Source organism: Salvelinus namaycush, chromosome 25, assembly GCF_016432855.1.
Source record: "Salvelinus namaycush isolate Seneca chromosome 25, SaNama_1.0, whole genome shotgun sequence".
Classification (NCBI taxonomy): Eukaryota; Metazoa; Chordata; class Actinopteri; order Salmoniformes; family Salmonidae; genus Salvelinus; species Salvelinus namaycush.
In genome coordinates this window covers 13,244,890-13,266,264 of record NC_052331.1, presented here as the reverse complement: position 1 = coordinate 13,266,264, position 21,375 = coordinate 13,244,890, and the positions used below count along the sequence as shown (strand labels likewise).

At 43.3% G+C, this 21,375-nt stretch overlaps 1 protein-coding gene across 1 annotated transcript in view; it reads left to right on the top strand.

Moving 5' to 3' along the window:
• LOC120019794 (protein Wnt-9a-like) overlaps positions 1 to 21,375 on the top strand; it is a 31,925-nt gene that overhangs the window by 5,452 nt on the left and 5,098 nt on the right. The window contains exons 2-3 of the mRNA XM_038963208.1: positions 17,849 to 18,108; positions 19,735 to 19,997. Coding sequence (XP_038819136.1) covers positions 17,849 to 18,108; positions 19,735 to 19,997 — 523 coding nt within the window. The remainder of the gene's footprint in view (positions 1 to 17,848; positions 18,109 to 19,734; positions 19,998 to 21,375) is intronic.

Genomic DNA, 21,375 nt, shown 5'->3' with positions numbered 1-21,375 from the left:
CACTTGGATGCCCAATGTCTTTCAACTTAACTCACTCATAGCAGGGCCTTGCTGTATTGTGCTGTGAAAGGAATAATTCATTTCACTCCACGATTGCTCCTTGAATAGCAGGTTAAAGCAGTCTGCCATGGAAATGGTTCCTCTACCAAATGTTGCCTGTTGGAGTGAGATTCTAATTATGTTTTTTTAGAGATGAATTATTTGTCGGTTTATATACTCACATACCTTTGTTGTGAAGGTTTTACTGGATGGTGTCTGCAGTGGCTTGGGCAGTGGATAGTCTGGATACACACTGTGCAGTATAATGATATGGTTCTACTGTATATGTTGAAGATTACATTGTTATTGCATTTGGGAAGGTCTTTAAAATGTGTGTTGGCCCACTCACATCCGAAGGGCTTAAGGTTCTGGTATCGTCAGCATGCCGAGACCGACCACAGTTAAGAAATATTGGCTTTTAAAAGGAGGGAGTGGCTCCTGCTCCTATCCAGCCCTTACCAGTCAGCTGTGTACTTCATGGCTGGGTAGTCCACAGATATGGAATGGAAACATATTCTCATTGGTAAGAGAAGGTATACAGAGTTAGACACATGATGTTCTTTACAGATGGGACTTATAGCCTCGACAAGGATAATTTGCAAAACAGGAAAGCCAATATAGAATCATAATACTTTTATTGGTCTGAGATTGATGATCTGACGTTAATTAGTGGGTTTGCCATGTCATATGTTGTCCGTCCTTAACCACAGGCCAATTTCCTCCTTTACCCTAGTCTGTGGGAGCATGCTGGTGTGTGTGTGTGTGTGTGTGATACATGCAGGCAGTCAGCACAGAGGAAATGTATATTTAATTGGGTGATAAAGTCTCAGTGTGTGATGATTCTTGCCCATATCGAACACCGTAAGAATCTCATTATGACTAGATTGAATGCAGGTGAGACAAAATTACATCTCTTCCAGTTGTAACCAATGATTAGTACCTTGATGTTATAACCAGTGTGTAGCTACAGGATGGTAGTTCATCACCTTCATTCATTCATGTTTCTACTAAGACTGCAGTGCAAACAATATACTGTACCACTACCACCCTTTACAGCTTGAGTATTGAATTTCCCTTCTGCTGGCTTTTCAGCCATTCTAATTTGAATTCCCAGAGAGAGAGAAGAAAGGAAACCTTGTAATCTTTCATTAGCAACTGTAAATAATTGTTAATAATATGACTAAACTTAGCCACTTGCAGTTACTAATGCATAGTTGAAACCAGCTACTGTTCATTTATTATTTTACCCCCTTTTTCTCCCAAATTTCAATCTTGTCTCATCGATGCAACTCCCCAGCGGGCTCGGGAGGCGAAGGTTGAGTCAGGTGTCCTCCGAAACATGACCCGACAAACTGTGCTTCTTAATACCCGCCGGCTTAACCCGGAAGCCAGCCACACCAATGTGTCGGAGGAAACACCGTTCAACTGACGACCGTGGTCAGCCTGCAGGCAACCGGCCCGCCACAAGGAGTTGCTAGAGTCCGATGAGCCAAGTAAAGCCCCCCGGCGTAACCCTCTCCTAATCCGGACGACGCTAGGCCAATTCTGCGCCGCCCTATAGGACTGCCAATCATGGCTGGTTGTGATACAGCCGGGGATCGATCCCAGGTCTGTAGTGATGCCTCTAGCACTGTGATGCAGTGCCTTAGACCACTGTGCCACTCTGGAGGCCCGCAGCTACTGTTTTTTTGATAGTGGTTTGACTTTACATGCTTGGATTACACCTGGGAAGTGCTCACTCTACAGTAAGAGTAAATTAATAAATGTGTGCGTTACAAATCTATAACCTACATAACCAAGTACTTGTTGTACAGAGTATGTACAGAGTCTTATTTAAAAGTACACTTTTAAAATACACTGGTTCCCTTTCTATCTGATTCTCGTGGCTCGTGTGTGTGTGTGTGTGTGTGTGCGTGCGTGCGTGCGTGCGTGTGTTTGTGTGACTGGGGTGTGTGTGTCTGAATGGGGTGGGTGTGTATGAATGTGTGCCGTGACTGAACATGTTTGGTGCGTCGGTCAGTTGGTGTGCTGGTACAGGGGTGCCCTGCGCTGCTCTGTACCATGGCATAGGCTAGAACAGGGGAGTCATGCGGACACTGTTGCGTTGCGCCCAATCTGTGCCAGTCACACAGTGACTACAATTGAGCCGCTGACCCTAGGAGACTTGAGTTCTCACATTGTAGTTAAACCTCTTACCAAGCTCCATGCTCCCATTCCCCTACCAACCCTTTATTAATACATTACCGACTGCTCAATGGCTAGGGTCTACAGTGCAGCCAGCACTCAGCATTGCACGTTGAACAGAGCCAACAGTTTAGATCAGGGTAGCATTTTGAACAAAAGGTTGGGAAAGAATACTCTGCTGTCTAGAAAAAGGTGATGTATTTAATTTGCTGGATTAAAAAGTATACAGTAGGTCAGGTTCATAATGACTCTCTGGTAGGGGGGAGTGTCCTGACTGCTGTACAATACATCCTACAGATGTAGGATCTTAATTTGAGCCAGTTTGCTACAGCAGGAAAATAATCCTGCAGCAACAGGAATTATTATGGGGATTATAATTAATGGGCATTTTTTTGTAGGAGTTGATACATTTTCCGTTAGGGCAAATAAAGTCAGACATTTTAAAGTGGAAATTACAAACTTTAGAAGCCTTTTTAAAACTTGAATACATTACAAGTTTGCATTTGCTGCTGTGCAGAATAATTCTCAGCAACAAAAGAGTGATCAATAGCCTTGGCTTCTCAAATGACTGCCTCGCCTGGTTCACCAACTACTTCTCAGATAGAGTTCAGTGTGTCAAATCGGAGGGCCTGTTGTCCGGACCTCTGGCAGTCTCTATGGAGGTGCCACAGGGTTCAATTCTCGGGCCGACTCTTTTCTCTGTATATATCAATGATGTCGCTCTTGCTGCTGGTGATTCTCTGATCCACCTCTACGCAGACGACACCATTCTGTATACTTCTGGCCCCTTCTTTGGACACTGTGCTAACAAACCTCCAAACGAGATTCAACGCCATACTACACTCCTTCCGTGGCCTCCAACTGCTTTTAAATGCTAGTAAAACTAAGTGTATGCTCTTCAACCGATGCCCGACTAGCATCACTACTCTGGACGGTTCTGACCTAGAATATGTGGACAACTACAAATACCTAGGTGTCTGGTTAGACTGTAAACTCTCCTTCCAGACTCACATTAAGCATCTCCAATCCAAAATTAAATCTAGAATCGGCTTCCTATTTTGCAACAAAGTCTCCTTCACTCATGCTGCCAAACATACCCTCGTAAACCTGACTATCCTACCGATCCTTGACTTTGGCGATGTCATTTACAAAATAGCCCCCAACACTCTACTTAGCGAACTGGATGTAGTCTATCACAGTGCCATCCATTTTGTCACCAAAGCCCCATATACTACCCACCACTGCGACATGTATGCTCTCGTTGGCTGGCCCTCACTACATATCCATCGCCAAACCCACTGGCTCCAGGTCATCTATAAGTCTTTGCTAGGTAAAGCCCCGCCTTATCTCAGTTCACTGGTCACCATAGCAACACCCACCCGTAGCACGAGATCCAGCAGGTATATTGCACTGGTCATCCCCAAAGCCAACACTTTCTTTGGCCGCCTTTCCTTCCAGTTCTCTGCTGTCAATGACTGAAACAAATTGCAAAAATCTCTGAAGCTGGAGTCTTATATCTCCCTCTCTAACTAATCATCAGCTGTCAGAGCAGCTTACCGATCACTGTACCTGTACACAACCAATCTGTAAATAGCACACCCAACTACCTCATCCCCATATTATTACTTACCCTCTTGCTCTTTTTCACCCCAGTATCTCTACTTGCACATCATCATCTGCACATCTATCACTCCAGTATTAATGCTAAATTGTAATTATTTAGCCTCTATGGCCTATTTATTGCCTACCTCCCTACTCTTCTACATTTGCACACACTGTACATAGATTTTTCCATTTTTCTTTTCTATTGTGTTATTGACTGTACGTTTGTTTATGTGTAACTCTGTGTTGTTGTTTTTGTCGCACTGCTTTGCTTTATCTTGGCCAGGTCACAGTTGTAAATGAAAACTTGTTCTCAACTGGCCTACCTGATTAAATAAAGGTGAAATAAAAAAATAAAAAAATAAAATTGTAAAATCAAATCAAAAAGAGTGCTCTATACAGATCCTACATCTGTATAGAGGGACGGGAAGGCCTGTGCAGTGCTGCGCCCTGTTGAGAATGGAGATATGCAACCTTCTTTCGCTAACCTTAGTGACACGGTTTCCATTTCACATGTAATTTGGTTATTGAGAAGGTAAAGCTAAGATTAGCCATTGGTTGAGAGAGGATTGAGTGATATGGTTATAGCCTGAGATTGATACTGTACACTTACAGGACACATGACAGATCCTCTCTGTGCCAAAACAGACCAATATAACTTCACATTTCAGTAAGTCATTATCGTTTGAGTAATGCACCTTCCCGAATGAGGAAGATATGATGCATAGTCTGTTAACACTACACAATCTTGTTCACTAAGTCGTAGAGGGGGTGAGGGCGGAATCTTCAACAGCTGACCCATAAAGGACGTGACCAAGCATGATGTCATCTCTGACCCTCTAGTCACTTTCCTATATGGGACATGTCAGAACTGTGACTCAACTTGGACATAATGATGCAAAGTATGATGACAGCAAGTACAAAGCAATGTTCATTGGTAGAGTTCGTCAAGTCGTAATGAATCACGTGTTGTTAAGCTCCACCAGTACAGATCAAATGTGGACCTAAACATTTTCAATGACCTGGATGCCCCAGTCAAAACGTAGGTTTTTCTCCCTATTACTCAAGCTTTAGTTCAGTCAGTAGTAGTACATAGCCTAGGCAGCAGCCTTGGTTTCAGGCTGGGCCAGAGGGAGTATACCACACTGACGTTCCTACTACCTCTGGCAGGGCCTGTGAGACACCAGATGGGACGAGGGCTTTGGGCAGGGTGGTCTGAAGTGAATCCAAAACCTTCTTTCTGAGGGGAGGAGGACACTTCTTTTCCTGCAGGGAGCATTTAGCTAGAGCATACTGTGGAGGAGGGAAGGGAAAACCAAGCAGGGGAATGGTAGGAGGGTTGGAGGGAGGAAGGGAAGGAAAAAACAGGCACACACATGGATCAGGGCAAGGTCACACCCAGCCCGGATTTTCTTTTCAAAACTCCCCCTTACATCTTTACAATAGCCTGGCTACCACCATAGGGTTTGACAACATTTACACGTTTCTGAGGTGAGCATGGTGGTTTGTCCCTAACAGTCAGGGGAGAAAGGTAAACTAACCAAGGGTTTGTATTTACAAACAGTCTTACAGGAGTGCTGATATAGGATCAGTTTGGCCTTTTTGATCATATTGAATAAGATTATATGGACAGGAGAGTGCTTAAATACGGGCAATGGTTGTGTCTGCTAGCCTTGCACACTTTTCACACGTCTGTCTGGCTGGCTGCCATTGTTTTGGGTTACCTTTAGTAAGACAGCTGGGTGGTTCGCTTTGTCTGGGAGCAAACTTTGTTTTAAGCCAACAGCTGGAGGGAATGATTGGCATTTGTTTAGAGTAAATTGGCCTGTGGGGGTAGGAAGGGAGGAGGAAGGGGAGAGGAGGGGGAGGCAGCCTTGTGAGGGGGGAGGGAGGGATAGGGGATGGAGATGGGAGAGCAGAGAGGGAGGCAGAGGGAAAGAGAGAAAGGGGGAGAGGAGGGGGAGCTAGGGGGGTAGGGAAGGAAAGGGAGACAGGGAGGGAGAGAGGAGGGAGAGAGTTGACCTTAGAGACACCAGCAAGCTTGGACGGTATAGCGTTTATACCGTTTACCGGGGTATTTTGAAATACCGACGGGAGTGCGTGCTACGCCACTGCTTATAGCTAGCTATAAGTTACGTATAACTATAAGAAATCAAAGATATGTCAAATAAATTAAATCCAGCTCAAGGCTCTATCTCTGCATTTGGTTTGCTAACTTGCTAACTAAGTGGCTAGATGTCAAGATCAACCTTCTTGGTTACAGCAGAAATATTTAATTCCCTCCTGGATCAAGATCCCTGTTGCCTAAATTATTGTTCCCCTCCCCCCAAAAAAACAATTGAGAGATTGGGGCAGCAGGTAGCCTAGTGTTTAGAGTGTTGGACTAGTAACCGAAAGGTTGTAAGATCAAATCCCCGAGCTGACAAGGTGATAATTTGTCGTTCTGCCTCTGAACAAGGCAGTTAACCCACTGTTCCCAGGCTGTCATTGAAAATAAGAATTTGTTCTTAACTGACTTGCCTCGTTCATATAAAGGTGAAAGAATTAAATTTCCAAGAGTGTTCAAGGCAAAGGTTGTCTACTTCGAAGAATGTAAAATATATTTTGATTTGTTTAACACTTTTTTTGGTTACTACATGATTCAATATGTGTCTTCACTATTATTCTACAATGTAGAAAAACATACAAATAAAGAAAAACCCTTGAATGAGTAGGTATGTCCAAACTTTTGACTGGTACTGTATATATATTTTTGGAAATAACACCCCTTGTGTGCACATTCTGTAATAGCGTATACCCCGGTATGGTACAGAAACGGTATGACGTATGAAAATCGGGATAACGATTGAGATTGTTTTTCCTTGATTTTGCTGATTGGGTGGGTTCAGCCAAGGTTGAATCTTGACTTTAGGTAGCAGCACATACACCCACACCCACACAGACACACAAAATACAGACAAACGTACAAATGCTGCACACACGCGTGTGACGCCCACATGCACACACAAACGCAGACACGCAGTCACATGTACCTACACAGAACCTGTTGGTCAAGTGGGGTGGAGATGGTGAAAGGGTACACACTAGCTGCACATTTGTCAAACCTTCAGTAGCCCATGTTTGATATATAGAAGTCGTAGTGAACCTGACAAAAACTATGAAAATCAGTGGAGAGTTGAAGTACTAAAGACCTTTAACCTTTAACGTACAGTATATGCCCCAGTTCATTTGTGCTATTGTGCTCCTCACTATACGAACTCCAACACACGTACATGTAGGAATGTGTTTATTGTATTGTCTGACATGTCAGCTTTGTTACAAAACCTTCAACCAATGTTGCTGACCAACCAGTGCAACCAGAATAACCATGCATGGGCAATGGAGACAATGATACTAAAGTGTAGTATGCAATGCCTTGTCCCGAATCTCTACTGGAACTCTCAAAACAACCAATGGTGTGCAGTCTAAAAAAACACTGCTCTGATTGGAGTAGGGGGGGTCAGTTATCATTTGTTGTCTCTCAGCGTCATTGTATGCCAATCAAATCCAACACAGCCTGACACTGTTACTGAACAATCTGTGGAGATCTAAATAGCAATAGGCATTGTTGTCGTCTTACGTTCATCAGTCATCATGTAGTTCACAACAGAAAGAGTGCATTTGTTACAGAGCGATCAGTGTGTTGCACTGCAGCTCTCCCTGTCACAGCATGTGTTTTTTTATGTGACTGCAGAATTTGCACTGAGCGGCCCTTTTTACATACAGTTGTTGTGAAGTGTGACTGACGTGCCAAAATCTCTGCATGTGTTTGCATATTTCCGATTAATCGCATACTTTTCTGTAGCTAATCGCAATTTTAGAATTTGCAAAAATTCCCTGAGTGCACTGAGTTACAGGCATACTTTGATTGTGAGGGACGGAAACACAAAATGATCTATATTAGAAGGTTTTAATAGCGTTTTCACCATAAACGACACAAAAGTCACTGTAACGTAAAGCTATTAATGCTCCCAATGTTTAAGTAGGCCTACTCCCTATTATCAATGTCCTTGAAGTTTAACCCTCTCTCTCTCTCTCTCTCTCACACACACACACACACACACACACACACACACACACACACACACACACACACACACACACAGTTTTAAGTACTGTTAAAGCTTCAGGTATTCTAAATGAGTGTGACTATAGGAAAAAGAACTGGCTCTATGGATACAAAGTGCATTTAAATCCAACAACGTTATGAAAACACTGTAACCGTCTTTACTGTTCAGATAACTTTACACACATATGCCTACAACACCCTACATCCCTCCCACACCCTCTCTCTCTCTCACTCACTTACTGCTGCACACACATACATACACACTCCACTCTATGAGGCATCTCTTTGAGTAGCCTATTCCTTTTGAATTCCTCCTGTGCCATCCAAATGTGTGCATAGCCTAGCCCTGGTTAGTGGTCAAGTTATCAGGTTGCTAGCTAGCTGGCTAAGTAGGTAACATGACTAGCTAAACAATGTTGTTTGTTATTAAACCAAAGAATAGCATCCCCGCGAGTAATTTAAAGCAGCTAGGAACATACGCAAGAATCTGCGTCTGAGAATAAAACAAAAGCTCCGGTAATATTGGACAAAAGTGATTTTAGCTAGAGGCACACGGTCTTCAGCGATAGAAAAGGACATTGATTGTAGCTGTGTTCCTTGTTGTGTTCTTAAACGTTTCCATGCAGTGAAAAAATGGAAACGCGATTAATGGCGTCAACAAAATAAACGGCAATAAACATGTAGTGCGTTAACACATTAATGTTGACATCTCTAGTGATTACATAGTCATTAAGATTAGCAATTATATTAGGCCAAAGATGATGTGATATCAAGGATTATCAAGCTGCTAATATGTGATTGAATGTTCTTATACTACCCCTTCACATGTAACCCATAATAAACTTTCAAAACCCCTTAATAACCCCCAGATGAAGAGCGACATTAACAGCCATAATATAAACCAGTGCAGCAGCAGTGCACGTCACGGTCATGGTAGGAGCTCTGACACGAACACAGAACGGTGATGACGGCAACGTTTAGTTTGAATACATTATTTCCACCAGGGACCCAGGGCTGTGTGGCTACACACACACAAATACACACACACACACACACACACACACAAACACACCCTGCGTAATGAGTCAATAAGATGTCATCGACAGACACGGTCGCCCTGTTTCTAGCTCCAAGTATTTTTTTGTTGGTGTGTTATTTCTTACATCGTTTTTTGTATTATTACTTACATCCAAAAATTACTTTTTGACATTAGTTTAGCGGTCAACCACCAGAAATTCGACTTCCCTGACCTGGACCATTTTTTAAACTTGAGGCAGCTCTATTCATCCTGGGGGCTGCACAAAAACGCAGATGCCTGGGAGAATAGCGCTTCCGAGTGTATTAGTTGCTAGCGTTCAGTCCCTGGACATTAAAGTATGCGAGCTCAGGGTGAGGATCTCCTTCCAGAGAGACATCAAGAACTGTAACATACTGTGTTTTACGGAATAATGTCTCTCTCCCCATCCATTTAGCTGTGGGGTTCTCCGTCCATTGCGCAAAAGAAAGAACTCTCCAGGAAAAAGAAAGGCGGAGGTTTTTTTTCTCATGATTAACAACTCATGGTGTGATTGTGGTAACATACAGGAACTCAAGTCCTTTTGTTCTCCCGATCTGGAATACCTCACCATCAAATGCTGAACGCATTACCTCCCGATATACTTTTCCCCCAGCCGACACTGCGATGGCTCTCAAGGAACTACAATGGACTATGTGCAAACTGGAAACAGCATATCCTGAGGCCGCATTTATTGTAGCTGGGGACTTTAATAAAGGAAATAGGAGGAAACGTTACCGAAATTCGATCAACACATCTCCTGTGTTACCCGGACATAACAAACTCTTGATCATTGCTACTCACCCTTCCGGGACAGGTACAAGGCCCTCCCCTGCCCTCCCTTCAGCAAATCAGATCACGACTCCATTCGGCTCCTCCCCACCTATAGGCAGAAACTTAAACAGTAAGCACCCGTGGTAAGGACTGTTCAACGTTGATCTGACATGTTCCAGGTCACCTCTGAGAATAGTATCAGCGTATACACTGACTTGGTGACTGGGTTCTTCAGGAAGAGCATAGAGGATGTTGTTCCCATGGTGACGATTAGAACTTATCCAAAACAAAAACCGTGGATAGACGGCATCATTCGCGCCAAACTGAAAGCGCCAACCACCGAATTTATCCATGGCAAGGTGACTGGGAACATGGACAAGTACAAACAGACCAGCTATGACCTCCGTACGGCAATCAAAGAGGCAAAACAACAGTACAGGGACAAAGTGAAGTCGCAATTCAAAGGCTCAAACACGAGACGTACAGTATGTGGCAGTGACTCCAGACAATCACTGATTATAAAGGGAAAGCCAGCCACGTCGCCGACACCGACGCCTCGCTCCCGGATAAACTAAACACCTTCAAGGAAAACTACATCGAGTCTCTGACGTGGGCCCCCTTCACGCTATTTCTCTGTGGCCAACGTGAGTCATATAAGCATGTTAACCCTCGCAAGGCTGCCGGCACAGACGGCATCCCAAGACGCGTCTTCAGAGCATGTGCAGACCAGATGGTCTGCTTCAAGATGCCCACCATTGTTCTTGTACCCCAATATAGCGACGGTCACTGAACTAAATGACTATCACCCTCTAGTTCTCACGTCTGTCATCATGAAGTGCTTTGAGAAGCTAGTTAAAGAACATATAACTTCCACCTTACCCGAAAATCTAGACCCACTACAATTTGCATACCGCCCCAACAGAACCACGGACAGCGCAATCACCATTGCACTGAACACTGCCCTATCCCACCTGAACAAGATAAATACCTATGTAAGAATGTGATTCATCGACTACAGCTCAGCCTGCAACACCATAGTGCCCCCCAAGCTCATCTCTAAGTGACACAACAGTGGTAGGCCTGATTACCAACAATGATGAGACAGCCTACAGGGAGGAGGTGAGAGCCCTGGCTGAGTGGTGCCAGGAAAATAACCTCACCCTCAACGTCAACAAAATGCTTTGCACACTCTTGGCATTCTCTCAGCCGGCTTCACCTGGAATGCTTTTCCATGAGTATTGAAGGAGTTCCCACATATGCTGAGCACTTGTTGGCTGCTTTTCCTTCACTCTGCGGTCCAACTCATTCCAAACCATCTCAATTGGGTTGAGGTTGGGTGATTGTAGAGGCCAGGTCATCTGATGCAGCACTCCATCACTCTCCTTCTTGGTCAAATAGCCCTTACACAGCCTGGAGGTGTATTGGGTCATTATCCTGTTGAAAAACAAATGATATTCCCACTAAGCGCAAACCAGATGGGATGGCGTATCACTGCAGAATGCTGTGGTAGCCATGCTGTTTAAGTGTGCCTTGAATTCAATATAAATTACTGACAGTGTCACCAGCAAAGCACCCCCTACACATACAGAGATCATCTGTTCACCTACTCGGCGTCTCACAAAGACACGGCAGTTGGAACCAAAAATCTAAAATTTGGTCTCATCAGACCAATGGACAGATTTCCATCGGTCTAATGTCCATTGCTCATGTTTCTTGGCCCCGACGAACAGTTCTTATGCTGACGTTGCTTCCAGAGGTAGTTTGGAACTCGGGAGACAGTGTTGCAACCAACGACAGCCGATTTTTCAGCACTCTGCGGTCCCGTTCTGTGAGCTTGCGTGGTCTACCACTTTGCGCCTGAGCTGTTGTTGCTCCTAGAAGTTTCCACTTCACAATAACAGCACTTACAGCTGACCAGGGCAGCTCTAGCAGGGCAGAAATTAGAAAGGTGGAATTCTAATGACGAGGGCAGTTGAAAGTCACTGAGCTCTTTAGTAAGGCCATTCTACATGCCACTGTTTCCCTATGGAGATTGCATGGCTGTGTGCTTGATTGAAACACCTGTCAGCAACAGGTGTGGTTGAAATAGCCAAATCCACAAATTTGAATGTGTGTACACATACTTTTGTATATAGTGTATGTGTATTTATATTCCTGACTCAGACATTGCTCGTTCTGATATTTCTTAATTTCTTGATTATGTACGTATTGTTTTGTATTGCTAGATATTATTACGAAACTGCTGGAGCATTCCGCTGCACCTGCGATAACGTCTGCAAATCTGTGTATCCGACCAATAAACGTTTATTTGATTTGATGATTTGAGTCGTTTTCACTCTGCCATTCTGTGCATTGAAACATTTCTATAAAGTAAATGACCCGGGCAATGGGAAGTGTTGACAGGTGGAGAAAAATGCCTAAACAAACTTCACCATTCGTTTACCCAGTGAAAGGTGCATCCAGGGAGGGAAAAGGCAAGGCAATGAGTGAGATTATTCTCGTTTGAAGTCTCGGTCGATGATGTCTGTGTGTGAGTGTGTGAGTGTGTGAGTGAGTGAGTTTAAAAAGCAAAGCTGAGCAAACAGCAGTAAGAATCCTACCTCACGTAGGATAATAGTGAACTTTATTATGTCTCTGTTGGTGTTATGTTCCATGTGTGTTGCTGTGCCAACACCTCAAACAAAAACAGCCTCCTAAAACGCTTCATGATAGAAAAACAAAGGTCTACATGCTCTTACATTCTAATGTGTAAGACCTAGACCTAGCAGTAGCTCCGTACACTGCAACCTATACTCCCTTTAGTTCATATGCCCTACACTGTCAACATGTACTGTACACACTGTAGTTTGCACATGTTTCAGGACCATAGAGATTAAGGCATTGTGGATAGGCTTTCCATTATTCATAATCAGAAGCTATGAGGTCCTGTGTCCAAAATGGATTTAGAATAAATTATTTTTGACCAAAAATGTGCACCTTACTCTCCTTTTGATTCCATCCTTTGCTCTAAGTGAGTTTAATTAGATTAGTTTGCTCTGCAGAAGCCAGCAGTGGTTCTATTGAGTGTGTGACACTGGGTTCTGCTCAGCATTGACGTTGGGTTTCTTTTGGGTCACGTTATGGCGGTAAAGTGATCTTTAGGGACCCAGTACCAGCTAGCTAGTTTACCTGTATGGTTTTGTGTTCTCCTTCTTCGTCTTACACTTCGTCAAATGTGCTTGTTAGGAAATATGCAGTAGCACAATTAATCAAAGCACTATAACTACCATTGTGTATATTTAGGATTGCTTTAGGAAGTAAAATAATCATTTCCATCAGTGTTTTAAAAGCCCAAAAAGTAAAACCTTTCAAATACAGCCTCCCCTCAGCTAGATATAAGAAATCCTTTAGAAGACGGGGAAACTGAAATTAAAGCACATCTGTGATATCATTTGACTATACACTGGTCTGCCACAGAGCGGAAACATGCACAAGAATGGAGCCACAGTAGCTTCTTCTCCCGAGACCTGAAGAAGTGTTTCTCCATTCTCTGAAATTTCTCCTCCTATCCACACTTTGCCCCCCAGCCTTCTTGGTAACTGGCAAAAAATATGCCTTTGTGTGGAAGTCAGTAACAGCTAGGCATGCAGAGTAGTAGTCCAAGGGATTCATGTTGTCTCTGGCCTCCCTCCAGCTTCAGAGTATCTTTTTGTCTCAGACAGACGTCACAGCACAAAGAACACTTTTGAGAAATTGCATTTTATTTGACTCTTGTTTTGGAGGGCCAGGCAGGCAGCCATCTGTGATCTATGGAGAGGTAACACAAAGGAGACTGTGATAGTGACAGTAGTGGTTGAGGAATGTAACACGTCATGGTGATAGGATTTGGAAAATTAAGACAACCTTTTTGTCCGTGGAGTTTCACCACTGTTGTTATTGATAATAATGGCTCACCTATGTATATTTAGTGCAACAGGTAGTACACATTCTAGAGTTATGCCATTAGCAACAATTGTACCTAACATAATTGAATTGTTGCGTACTATACAACACATAGACTATATATATCAGCACCCGGTTGCTGCTTCTATTGCTCTTACATTCTTCAGAAGCATGATTCATACAACTGAAAAATCTCTAGGAATTTTAAATCATACAAAAAAAGATATGCTTAATTTACTGTGGCTGCCAAGCTTCACAAATAATCTGTTCCACTTTGCATCTCCTGGGTAACGTTGCGGATTTAATTTCTCCAGCGATATCTACATTCAGTTAAGTTTGTATATTATTGCATTTCAGGCATCAATCATAGGACTTGAGTTGATCACGCCTGGAGTTTACATTATCTTGGCTCTCCTGATGACATGTCGAAATTAATTAGCCAGGTACTCTAAATGGTGTTGCAATCAATCAAATATTGAGCCTCAGCCCACAGCAGAAATGTTGTGGAAATGTTGTCAATCACGATTACAACAGTTCGTCAATCACGATTACAACAGTTCGTCAATCACGATTATAACAGTTCGTCAACTGGTACAATTTGCTCTTGAGTTCCTTCTTTTTCTCCTCACGGTGTTGTATACATAGTGGAAACACATAGTATCAAAATGAATAACAATTAAGATGGATAAATATAGCATTTGTATGTATGGAGTGTCTCTATACATACAGTGCAAAATGTGGCACAGTCAGACCAGAGTACCCTACAATGTATTTTAGCTCTTTTCCTCCCTAAAGCCAGCCAGGAGAACCATTTCTGTCAAGACACAGCTTGCCAGGTTTCCATTAAAAAAATCTATAGTGGTCAGACAAGTTAGGAAAGGCAAAAAGGAGAGACGAGCCATTTGACTAGCCTCTTCACTCTGGGAGACCTGTAATGTTACACATTGATCTTCCCTCGCTGAAGACGACATCCCGTACCCAAAAACATATTTACCATCCCTCTGGATTACCTATTCCCCAGAAACGTTTCCCTTCACCGAAGACAATCTATAATCTGGAATGCCTTACCAGTCATTTCCGGCGATACAATGTGTGAAAAGAACTGTTTATATCCAACACAATATCTCCCTGAAGGTACGCTACCATCTCGGATCAGGGGAAACACTTCACAATCAGTTATTATCAGTTCTGAAAGATTTCTCTCTCTCTGTAACATGACCTCTTTGACCTCTTCAGTAAGGCCGTTTGGCTCTGAATGGTGACAGAAGACAAATTAGGTCATAAGTGAACGTGTAGCACCATTGACTAGAGAAGTACACAGACGGGAGAAGTACACAGTAACTCTCTTGAGGTACAGACAGTGAATCAATCAGCGTTCACATTCACTGCAACACGGTCTATGCCTGGGACATCTGGAAGGAAGCTCTATGGCTGTGATTTGGTTAATAGTTGTACCCAAATGACTCATGGGCTGGAAATGGAATTGAATAGGTTTCTGGTTCATTTGCAGCAGTAACACGCTAGCTAAATGCTAATAGTGTCTGACTGGCTGGCTGTTGTCTTTTTCACTCTCTCTCTCATTAGCTTGTGTCCTACTCTTGCAGACCAGGCCTGAATCCTTCCTCACTGAAAAGTTACTGTTCGGTTCATAGTTACTTATTAGACTAGCTATCACTTCCTGTTCTGGCCATGTGACTGGTGACGTCTGCATGGGCCTCTCATTGAACATGGCATAATCAGAGCATTGTTTTGTGAATGAGACACAGCAGGATTCACTTAGACATGACAATTAAACTAGGATCCTCTCCTCCTCAGCTCTCCTGATAACATGCTAAAGCAGTTAGATAAAGTAAACCTCTGCTGTTTTATCAAGATTGATAGAAGGAATGTTCACTTAAGCTCAACAACATAAATGTCAACATTTTGATGGCAGAGGCCAGAGACAGGTCACCGTGTGGCACTGAGCAGAGCAGTTCAGGTATATAGAGGAGAGAAGAAGAAACAACCTCCCATTGTCACCTCCAGAGTACATCTAATATGTTTATCCCTTGTTTACGGTTGTTGTCAGGACAACCTCAGATTGTTAGCAGGTGTCAATATTAGCAGGGAAATGTTGACACTTAAAAGGGATCAAACTCTTTCAGTAATGGCGTTATGTGCCCGGGCCCGTTGCAGGAATGTGTTTGTGAGTTCTTCTGTAAATCCATGTATTCTTCTCTTTTACTTTAACAGTGTAAAAAGAGGCCCTGAAATTGCACATAATGAGCAACTACCCTGCCAATTCTGTCAGATGGTGTGACCAAAATGGTCACAGGCTGACAGTCATGTCCCCTGCGTGTTTTTGTGAAAGTAATGCTTCTGCTTTCCCCATCCATCGCAACCTCAGAACACTAGTTGGTCAGGGAGGGTTTTGCCAGCTATGTGGCAGACCCGGTGCTAGCTTGTGTGTTTTATATACACTTCCTTTAAATAAACTGACGAAAGGAGTGCAACTCTACCACATGTTCTCCTCCTATACCATGTTTAGAAACTAAGCTTATACTCATTATATTTCAAATGAATTGCAGCTTTAGGGTCCTGAATACTGGGAGTTTGTATGGGGATTCTATAATGAGTGTAAAGCCTGCTGTGTGATCATGTTTACATCTATACACCGCTGGTCTCCGTGAGTGACGGTCAGTATTCCCCGGGATATGATATAAATATTAAGCAACGTATCTGTTGGTTTGGCTACTGTTTAGCATGCCTGTGATGTGACGGACAAATTGAATGTGTGGGACCATTGTTTTAAATCTGTCATATCATCTGAATGCTCTATACTGGCAAAAAAAAACGTAATTAAAATACACAGTTACAGTCACTAACACTCTAACCAGCTCTGTATGGCAAGTAAAATGTTCAGAGTGAGGTGTTCTCATTTGTGTCTGGAATTAGCTAGGAGGCTAGCCAACTTTAGCCAGTTAGCTTGGGTGCTTGACTTCCGTTTTGAGGTCAGAACGTTCAAATCAACCCTACTCCGCCAGAGCGTCCAGTGTGCACTCTGAAAACTCTGAGAGCGATACACGCTAAATTTACTAACGGACAATCTGACAACACTCTGAATTTACGAACGCCAAGAGCACACTCTGAGCTCACTCTGACACCCTTGAGTGAATTTACAAATGCACCCTTAATGTCCTTAAACCAACCTGTGTCAATTTAGCTAGCTGTCTAGCCAGCGATGCTATGACGAGCAACCTTATTGGTAGCTACCCTAAAAGAGACAAATCAGCATAGAACGCTCTTCATCTTCTGAGAATGTGCTATATACACAGCCACACCTATCCTTTTATTTTTTAAATATATTTTTTTACTTTTACCCCTTTTTCTCCCCAATTGGTAGTTTGTCTTGTCCCATCGCTGCAACTCACCTACGGACTCGGGAGAGGCAAAGGTTGAGAGCCACACATCCTCCAAAACAAACCCAGCCAAGCCGTACTGCTCGCTTAACCCAGAAGCCAGCCACACCAATGTGTCCATTCAGCTGGTGACTGAGGTCAGCTTGCAGGCACTCACCCCACCACAAGGAGTCGCTAGAGCACAATAGGAGGAAAATCCCATCCGGCCAAATCCTCCCCTAACACGAACAACGCTGGGCCAATCGTGCGCCGCCTCATGGGTCTCCCGGTCACGGCCGTCTGTGACACAGCCTGGGACCAAACCCGGGTCTGTAGTGATGCCTCAACCACTGCAATGCAGTACCTTAGACCGTTGCGCCACTCGGGAGGCCCAGACTCACCTCACATATGGTGAATGTTGATCTCAATCTCTAGAAAGCGTTGCATTCCCCTGCACATTAACCATTAAGTCGATTGCAACCTTCAAACAATTGCAGCCAAATTCCCTCGAACATTAACCAGCTCTGACTTAGACCATAAAGGTCAGCGTTCTATGTTTGGGACTTAGCATACCATTTCCTCATATTCTCAGTCCACTGTACTGACTGAGTGTTCCCATAAATTATTTTTCATCTTCCGAACCCTCCAAACAGTGTGTTACAGTACAACATCTCCCTCTCTCAACTCCAGATTGACAGGTAATGCCTGTAATAAGCCTTAGGTAGGTAGACCTTTGGGTACAGCAGCAGCATCTGACAGTATCTAAGGGGTGTCTATTTCTCTCCCCAGATTGACAGGTAATGAACCCCTGTCCATTCTACCGCTGAGCTCTCAACCTGAGGAGAACGTGGGAAGGGCCCACTACAAGCTGTGTGACCGGCTCAAACTGGAGAAGAAGCAGCGGCGGATGTGTCGACGAGACCCGGGCGTGGCCGAGACCCTCATGGAGGCAATCAGCATGAGCGCCCTGGAGTGCCAGTACCAGTTCCGCTTTGAGAGGTGGAACTGCACCTTAGAGGGGCGCTACAGAGCCAACCTTTTGAAAAGAGGTGGGGAAAGAAAAATATTCCAACTTCATATAGAAGTATAAATGTAATATGTTTTCAACTTACAGATAACTGGTTTCTGACGTTCATGGGTGGAGGTGGAGATACATTTTTGTAATTCCATAGTAGATAGTACAGTAGAGAGAGGCCATAGTAGATAGTACAGTAGAGAGAGACCATAGTAGATAGTACAGTAGAGAGAGGCCATAGTAGATAGTACAGTAGAGAGAGGCCATAGTAGATAGTACAGTAGAGAGAGACCATAGTAGATAGTACAGTAGAGAGGCTTTAGTAGATAGTACAGTAGAGAGGCTTTAGTAGATAGTACAGTAGAGAGAGACCATAGTAGATAGTACAGTAGAGAGAGGCCATAGTAGATAGTACAGTAGAGAGGCTTTAGTAGATAGTACAGTAGAGAGAGGCCATAGTAGATAGTACAGTAGAGAGAGACCATAGTAGATAGTACAGTAGAGAGAGACCATAGTAGATAGTACAGTAGAGAGAGGCCATAGTAGATAGTACAGTAGAGAGAGGCCATAGTAGATAGTACAGTAGAGGGGCTTTAGTAGATAGTACAGTAGAGAGGCTTTAGTAGATATTACAGTAGAGAGAGGATATAGTAGATAGTACAGTAGAGAGGCTTTAGTAGATAGCACAGTAGATAGAGACCATAGTAGATAGTACAGTAGAGAGAGACCATTGTAGATAGTACATTAGAGAGGCTATAGTAGATAGTACAGTAGAAATAGGCCATAGTAGATAGTACAGTAGAGAGGCTATAGTAGATAGTACAGTAGAGAGAGGCTTTAGTAGATAGTACAGTAGAAATAGGCCATACTAGATAGTACAGTAGAGAGAGGCCATAGTAGATAGTACAGTAGAGAGAGGCTATAGTAGATAGTACAGTAGAGAGAGGCCATAGTAGATAGTACAGTAGAGGGGCTTTAGTAGATAGTACAGTAGAGAGAGGCTTTAGTAGATAGTACAGTAGAGAGAGACCATTGTAGATAGTACAGTAGAGAGAGGCTATAGTAGATATTACAGTAGAGAGAGACCATAGTGTATAGTACAGTAGAGATAGACCATAGTGTATAGTACAGTAGAGAGAGACCATAGTAGATAGTACAGTAGAGAGAGGCCATAGTAGATAGTACAGTAGAGAGAGGCCATAGTAGATAGTATAGTAGAGAGAGGCCATACTAGATAGTACAGTAGAGAGAGGCCATAGTAGATAGTACAGTAGAGAGAGACCATAGTAGATAGTACAGTAGAGAGAGACCATACTAGATAGTACAGTAGAGAGCGGCTTTAGTAGATAGTACAGTATAAATAGGCCATACTAGATAGTACAGTAGAGAGAGGCCATGGTAGATAGTACAGTAGAGAGGCCATACTAGATAGTACAGTAGAGAGAGACCATAGTAGATAGTACAGTAGAGAGAGGCCATGGTAGATAGTACAGTAGAGAGGCCATACTAGATAGTACAGTAGAGAGAGGCCATGGTAGATAGTACAGTAGAAAGCTGAAGTGTATTTTCCCAATAATGGCAACTTTCAATTGCTCATTTTGAGTGTCCATTAGGATGCTGGTAGCTGATATCCTTCCTCTTGCTCCACATCTCACTCTAGGTTTTAAGGAGACAGCCTTCCTGTATGCCGTCTCCTCAGCAGGCCTGACTCACGCCATGGCCAAGGCATGCAGCGCCGGGAGGATGGAGCGTTGCACCTGCGATGAAGCCCCAGACCTGGAGAACCGCAAGGCCTGGCAGTGGGGCGGCTGTGGTGACAACCTCAAGTACAGCAACAAGTTTGTCAAGGATTTCCTTGGCAAACGCTCCAACAAGGACCTGCGTGCCCGCGTGGACATGCACAACACTAACGTGGGCATGAAGGTGAGTGTGGAGGGGGGCCGTGTTGAATGACGCGGTACATTTCATCTTGTTTAATTTTGGGATACAGTAATTAGTGTATCCCGCTAATAGCCCTTTTGTCACAACTTTTCCTGTACAAAAACCTATGAATATTTTTGGGTTGGCTGGTTGATTGATTGATTGACTGACTGACAGTGTAGTTTGCTATACCTTTGCCCTTTACAGCTACTTTAAGTAAGTAAGCCTATGTTGTCCTCTCTTGAGATGGTTAAGATCCGTGGGTTTATTCCAGGGTGAATATTTTCTGAATCTCCTACAGACAACTATATAATGTGGGGTTGGTAAATTATTGTTCTCCAAATTTACCTCAGTCTAAAGACACAGCAAAATGACCAGAACCAGTGAAAATGACCAGAGAGGAATTTAATGTGACCACGAGAGGAATAACAATGACAAGAGTTTTTACAGCTATATTCCCATGGTCGACAGAGAATCGTTTACCCACATGCTGTGGTTATTAAACAAATACTATAGATCCTCACGCATCCCACTTAACGGTGAGATAAAAGGCCAGCCTAAATCACTTAAATTGACTGCTTAAAGTCAGAGGCCACACGTTAATCAAACTTTGGTTTTCCCTCTCAAATTAGAGAGTTAATTGCCTTTGTTTGTGCCTTAGCGAGATTCGACAATTGTTTGAGGTGAGGGAGCGAGTTTGTTTTTTTCCCCGGCTTGGACGTGATTTTAATAGTAAAATCAAAAAGAACAGAGAATGGTGTTAAAATGTCAAGCCAAAGCAAACTCAAGGTCCTGGCAGCCGCTACCTTTACTCAGATTTTCTCCTATTGTAGCCATTTTAATTTTAGTATGAATATAAATTATAGCAGAAGCACACTTCCCCAAATGTTAGCAGACACAAACCTCTCCCCGAAGACCTGTGGTGTGCTCTTCCTTTTCAGCTTGGCTCTCCAAATCCATTCTCAGGTTCTTTTATTTGTGATAAAAGATTTACAACACTGTTTTGGTCCAGGTTTTTTCTTATTTTCAGATTTAGTGAGGTGTACCACGTCCCATATGGAGCACAAATCTTGGAATGTGCCAGCCTCTGCATCCCTAGAACATTTAAAGCTGACATTTCACATTTTCCTGAACTAAACTGCAAGTGTGGCGAATAATGCAGCACTTCTTTCTTATTCCCCGATCTGTTTCCCAGTGTGTGAGAACAGAACCGGAGAGAGACTGTCTGTCCACTCCAGGCCTCCTCTGGAGAATATACGTTATGGATTTTAACACATAACTTTTGAACGTTGTGGTCGGCTGATGCTGACTGAGCTGTACACAAATGAACCATTCCCAGCCACAGAGTTTTCAAGCAATGTCGCAACGTGTACTATTCACT